General features: G+C 58.5%; 1 protein-coding gene across 2 annotated transcripts; it reads right to left on the reverse strand.

The window, feature by feature from the left end:
- Positions 1-283: 283 nt before the first annotated feature.
- On the reverse strand, positions 284-5,191 carry FEZF2 (FEZ family zinc finger 2). 2 transcript variants are annotated; one of them, XM_045051783.1, is made up of 6 exons: positions 4,984-5,191; positions 3,973-4,087; positions 2,682-3,611; positions 2,195-2,329; positions 1,871-2,003; positions 284-955 (listed from the first exon to the last, which is right to left on the reverse strand). In XM_045051783.1, exons 3-6 carry the CDS (start codon positions 3,546-3,548, stop codon positions 696-698), a joined length of 1,395 nt encoding a protein of 464 aa, XP_044907718.1. In that variant the 5' UTR covers positions 3,549-3,611; positions 3,973-4,087; positions 4,984-5,191; the 3' UTR covers positions 284-695. The 2 variants fall into 2 exon arrangements, with proteins under 2 accessions (XP_044907718.1, XP_023105668.1); XM_023249900.2 differs by having other exon boundaries at positions 3,973-4,106.
- Positions 5,192-6,213: the final 1,022 nt, after the last annotated feature.

A 6,213-nucleotide genomic window follows, 5' to 3' on the forward strand; every position in this document is an offset into this window, starting at 1 on the left:
TCACCAAATAAAAACTTGGCACCACGTGTAGGCCGACGTAGACCTTTGCTCCCACGATCCTGGGCGGGGGGGGGGCGGGGGGGGGGAGGGGGAGGGGGCGCGGGGAGGGAGGGTCTTCACAAGCAAGCGCCGCAGGAACACCGGTTTGGCCTCACCCTGGTCCCAGCACCCCAAAGGAAGTAGCATTTGGGCAGGGAAATGCTATAAACGCCTATTCCCTTCTCATTCTTTGGGGTTGCTGAGCTGACCTATCGGCGAGGGGAGAGGGGGGAAAGAAAACGCGCACTAGTGATTCTGTTTATTGAGTTAGATATGTATATATTCCGAGTTCGCTTGTACAGGAGGATTTACATGGCTGTATAAAGATGGCTGGGGGCGCCGCGCTCTTCCGGGGCGTTCACGTGACAGGCTGGGGTGAAAACCCACGGCCGGAGGAGAAGCGGAGGCCTGGAGGGAAATACGTTTCAGCGCACTGGGTTTAAATAAGTTTCCCGAATACACAAAGGTGGGAGCCACGCGTTTGCTGCCAGTCATCGAGGAAACGTTTAGCTTTCCAAAAAATATGCTGGTTTCGATAAATAGATTTTAGCCTCTCTGCTATAGTTTTTATTTTCTTTTAATTTTAGAAATAAGTTTATACGTGTGATCTGTTTGGGGGCTGGATGGGGCCGGAAGGGAGGGCGAGGCAGTAGCTCTCAGCTCTGCACTGTCCGAGTCAGGTCCTTTGTGGAGGGGGCGGCAGGCCCCACGCTATCGTGGAGTTTGCGCACGTGTTTCTTTAAGTCAAAGTTTCTGCAAAACCCTTTGCCGCAAGTGGCGCACGTGAAAGGCTTCTTGTCGTTGTGGGTGTGCATGTGGAAGGTCAGGTTGTAGACCTGGTGGAAGGCCTTGTTGCAGATGGTGCATTTGTACTGCTTCTCGCCGCTGTGGGTCAGCTTGTGATTCTTGTAGTTCCCTACGGGAGACCAAAAACAAAAAAAAGGAGGGGGGGAGGGAATGTATTGGAACTGGGGGGGGGGGTGCCGGGCGTCCCGGGGTTGGCTCAGGTGCCCGCGCAAAGAAGGCGACGCTTGGCTAGGCGGGCGCGACCTCTCCGAGTGAAGAAGTTGTCAAACTTCGTCTGCGTCAAGCCGGAGGCTCTCACGACAGGATGGAGGGCCGAGTCCCGCGTAGCCTCCCCGCGCCCCTGCCCCGCCCGGTGCACAGGCCCGCGCAGCGTCCCTCCCGCTGTGCTCGGCTGGCCGGGAAACTTTTGCACAGCCCAGAGACGCATCGGGTCCTTCTCCCGGCTGCTGCCTCGCTGGAAGAAATTCGCACGAACCCGGGCTTCGTCCCTCATTTTCTGTTTTTCTTCTCATTTTAAAAGTTACTCCCTCTGCCCCCCACCCCCACCAAGATACCACCCGGAGATCCAAAAGTGCCTTGAAAAACCCAAGCGGGGCGCCGGGCCTGGAGGTGCTGGGGACAGTAATGGTTTCCCCCGGTCTTGTTATTCCCAGGAGGTGGAGTTTGCCTCGATTTTTTTTTTTTTTTTTTTCATTTGAAAGGGGTGTCCCGGCTACAAAGACAAGCTTTTTCTATAGAGCAATAGCCTTTCTTTCTCCTACTTCCTTTCCCTCTGTCCCTTCCTTCCATCCCACCTCCCAAATTCGGAGTCTCCCCGTGCAACCAGCCTGAATCCAGCGAGGTCTACTAACCCGGCCCGGAGAGCTTCCACCCAAACCGGGCACAACCCGATTCCAAAGAAATGCTCTGCCCGCGCTTGCAGCTCTCACGCTCCCTCTCTCCGGATCCTTCTTTGCCTTCCCGCTAGCAGTGACCCGCCGAGTCCGGAGGTGAGGTGAGGAGAGGGCCTCGCCCCGCACATTACCTTTTTGGTGAAAGCCTTTGCCGCAAAACTCGCAGACGAAGGGCTTGTAGCCCGCGTGGATGCGGATGTGCGTGTTGAGCGTGGAACTGCGGTTGAAGGCTTTGCCGCACTGGTTGCATTTATGCGGCTTTTCCTGCGAAAAGGGGCGCGCGCACAATGAGGCCAAGGCCCCGGCTAGGGGAGGCCACCTCGGGGGCACCTTGAAGGGGCATGGGCTCCCCGGGAGGGGTAAGGGGAGCCCTTGCCATCCTCTCCCCAACACCGTCGCTCAGGCACGGGGTGTTGCGGGGGTGGGGGGCCGAGCTCGACCCGGGGGCCACGTACCTGGGTGTGGATAATTTTGTGTCTGCAGAGCGTGCTGGCCTGGCGGAAGCCTTTGCCGCAGACTTTGCACACGAACGGTCTGGCTCCGGTGTGGACCGGCATGTGGCGGGTGAGGTTATAGTGAGCATTAAACACCTATGGGAGGACACGAGGGGCCTTGTGGTGTGTCCGTCCGCGAGGGTCTAGAATCAGACCGGGGAGGCCAGCGCCTTACATCCCCCAACCAACACTCCCTTCAGAAACCAACCAGAGCCCTGTTCATTTTGCCAAGCGCTTCCCAACCCACTGCTCACGCGTCTCGTGTGGCCGCGGACAACGACATCCCCATTTTACAGAATGGGAAACTGAGGCCCAGCTGGGCCCCCCAATGTGAGAAGTAGATAGCTACCGGGGAGCTCCTAAACTTGGGAAAAGGGCGGTCCGGGCTGCCTCAGCCAAGCTGCTGTTCTGCTCATCCCTCCCAGCCCCCGCGGACCCGGGGCCTCACCTTGCCGCACACCTCGCAGGTGAAGTTTTTGGGCTTGCCGTCCGCAGAGCCCCCGGGCAGCTTGCCGTGGCCCTTGACGCCGCCGCGTTCGGCGGTCAGGGCCGAGTTCTCCTTCAGCACTTGCTCCAGCGGCGCGGGCAAGCGCTCCTTATGGGCATAGGGGGCCGGATGGGGGAACTTGTCCGCGGCCAGGCCGGCCAACTTGGCGTTCTCCAGCAAAAAGAGTTTGGGGTGCGCGGCCAGGGCGGCGGGGGCCTGTGCGTTGAGGAGGCCGGACGGGAAGAGGTGGCCTCCGAGGAGCTCAGACGGCGGGTACGCGGCAGAGTCCAGGTAGTTGAAATAGTAGAGCGAGCCGCTGGCCGGCAGCCCCACCGCCTGGTTGATGACCTGCGGCTTGATGACCCTGCCCGCCGGCAGCGCAGACGGCGCCAGGCCCAGATCGGCCTTGCAGCACACGCCACAGTTGGTTTTGCACAAGCCGCTGGCGCCGCACACCGGGGCCCCCCCGCCGCCGCCGCCGCCGCCGCCGCCTCCTCCTCCTCCTCCTCCTCCTCCACCGCCGCCCGCCCGGAGGCTGCTTTTCCAGAGCTCGGAGTAACTGAGCAGCGTCTTGGACGGCACCTCGTAGCCTAGGGGCTGGAGGGGGATCATACAGGGCAGCGGCGAGCAAAGGTTGAGCAATTTCTTGCCCTGGCCGCCGTCTGCCTCCAGCGTCCCCGGCCGGGGCTCAAAGGGCGCACGGGGCTCCGACGTCTTGGCCATGATGCGCTCGATGGAGAAGGCCAGCGTCTTGGAAGTGGCCGGCGACGCTCCAGCGCGCGGGCAGGCCGGGGGCACCATGGTCTCCAGGGAAGCCGAACTGGCCATGGCGCGCCGAGCCGAGCTTTGCCGTGCGGGACTGGGCCAGGGCGCAGCCTCTCTCCTCTAAGTCTGCATTCCGGAAAAGGCAGGGAGGGAAACCGCAATTTAATAAGCACCTTGTCGGGTCCAGGTCACCCATTTGCATTCAAATGAACAGGGGCAGAACAAAGTGCACCCAAGGGGACCAAATTACCTCCCATTAACCCGGCGCGCAAAGGAACCCACCAGCCCCTGCCCTGAGACTTTGAAAGGGGGAAGACGGGGGAGGGTTTACAAAGGAAAAGGAGAGAGAGAAAAAAAGAAAGAAAGAAAAGAGCCTCAAATTAACCCCCCTGAGCCGTTCCCTGGACCCTGGCCTCCGCCACGCGTGCGGGGAGCTGGACGGTGAAGGGGCAAAGTTAGAGGACCAGGAGAGCCACCTCGCATTTACCTCTTTCCCCCACCGCCAAGGAGATGCGTTCCGAGCCATGCAGCGTGTCTCCTCTGTCACATTTTGATGGCAAACATCTTCCCCTCCGCGTGAGATCACTGTCTTTTACATTCAGCTGACATCACATGAAGTCACTTGAAGTGGAATGACATGGGCGGCGGCGCGGCTCCCGTAGCGGCCCCTGTGTTCCCCCGCGCCTGCCGGCCGCCGCCGCCACCGCCCCTCAAACTTTAAAAGGAGGCAACTGGCGCCCGCGCTCCCCTCGGGAAAGTGCGAGCGGTTCGCGAATCGGGAAGGAGGGAAGAGACGGGAGGGGGAGGGGGAGGAATCGTGATGGTTTTGCCGGTGGAAAGAAGGTGGGGGGAGCCCAAACCCAGGCAGAGTTCTGTGCGTGATTCACAACTTTGGGGGCCTATAGGTTTGAGGGACGCGGGGAGGGCAGAGGGTCCCGCACGCGCCGCCCCAAAGGGCCCCTGGGTGTCCGTCTAGTCGCTGAACTATCCCTTAGCCCTCTGCAGCCGAGCTGGGCATGGTGCTAATAAACTGCCATTTACCCACGGAGCCGGCGCCAGCCCCGAACACGCGCAAATGATAATTACCTCATTAGGATGTGGCGCATGGACGCGGGCGCCGCGTTTGGAGGGGGGAACTTGTTAATGGGGAAATATTAATTTATGCAAAAACAACGAGCTCGCCTTGGCTGGCGTCGGAGGTCGGGAGAGAGCTCCCGCCGCCCAAGGACGACCCTGAAGCGTCCGGAAGAGCAAGGCCGCGCGCCCAGACCCCGGGGGCCTCGGCGCCCGGTGGGCGCGCCTCCCCCTCTCTGGCCGAACTCCTCGCCTGCGGCTGGGGGAGACTGCACAGCAAGCTAGAGGACTGCTTGAGAACCTAATCGATCAGAATCGCTGATTTGTGATCGGGTTTCTGAGGCAAAGCCCGGCTCTGCTGCTGGTTTCGGGCTGCGTGCGGGGAGGATTCGGAGGGCAGCTCTCCCTGCTGATGGGTACTTACTGTTTGTATAATTGAGAAGGTCCAATCTCCACCTGTTTAAGGAGCAGATTGAAACAGCAGAACCTCCCCTGGATCCTATTAAAACGTTTTTCCTCCTAAGGCCATTCAGTCGAACCAATTTTCCGAAGTGATTCATAGAGCTGAATTCTGCCAAGGCAGCTCTTTCACTTCTAGCCACTAAAGCACCGCGTGGAACCGGGTTTTGTGTTTTTCTAAAATAAAGAGAAGGATTATCAGAGGGGAGAGGGAGGGGGCTTGAAGGGGGGCGGGCAGGGACTTAGTGTGGCCAGAGGTACAAGCAGAGGGAAGAAAAGGCCCTTTTCTAGACAGGCCCCAAGTAAGTTCGGAGGAATTCAGCGTTTTGTGCCTGGCGCACAAAAGCAGCGCGCTCCACGCTCGGTTTGGAGGGGCTGAATTCATCTGTTTGCAGACCATTCTACCTGCGTATCACAACAAACTGCTCAAAGACGCTCCAGCACTTTCAACAGGCCGGGTGCTCTTGGCGACAACAAAAGTGGTCGAGGCTGAGGGTTCTTGGGGGGTGGGGGGGGCGTCTAGCAAGAGAGAGAGCGAGAGAATTAGGTTTAGGAAGGAGGAGGGGGGGGTGCAGGGGTTTTTAAAAACTTTTGGACGGTTTTGTTTGCGGGACAATTATATCTTGCCAGCCGGCTTTTGCAAGACCACGAGCTTTGTAGCCGCAACCACAGTTTAAGAGGATTACGGTGGGTATAATATGAGCAAACAGGGTTGAGGGTTTGATAGTGAATTTCATCTCCAAAGATACAGGGGCTTGTGGAGCCCAAGAAAATGCTACTGAAAGCAAACCTTTTCCTTTTTCACTCAGGAACAGGTCTTGAGAAACTGAGTATCTTGCCTGAGGCCTCTCAGCTGCAAAACATCCCAGAAAGCCATCAGGGAAAGGACGGGGGAAAGGTCTAGTTTTAACTGAAGGCAAAGCATTCCTTTTCCCCTTCAGAACTTCTCTCTACTACCCACTCCCCCTCTGACGTGCAATTTCAAACCGGATATTGACCTGGCAGGTAAGGGAACAGAAAAGTGTACTTGGAAAGCAAGGGGAGGGAACAAAGAGATGTCTGAGGGAAAGTGGCCTGGAGGGTGACATCAGTGGGTGGATTTTCTCACCCTGCTAAGGCTGGAGAACTGCTTCTACTTCCCCCTAAATTCAGCAGGCGCAAGTCTATTCCCCAAAGAACCCTTCTCCCCAAACTT

This window comes from Felis catus, chromosome A2 (assembly GCF_018350175.1).
Source record: "Felis catus isolate Fca126 chromosome A2, F.catus_Fca126_mat1.0, whole genome shotgun sequence".
Classification (NCBI taxonomy): domain Eukaryota; kingdom Metazoa; phylum Chordata; class Mammalia; order Carnivora; family Felidae; genus Felis; species Felis catus.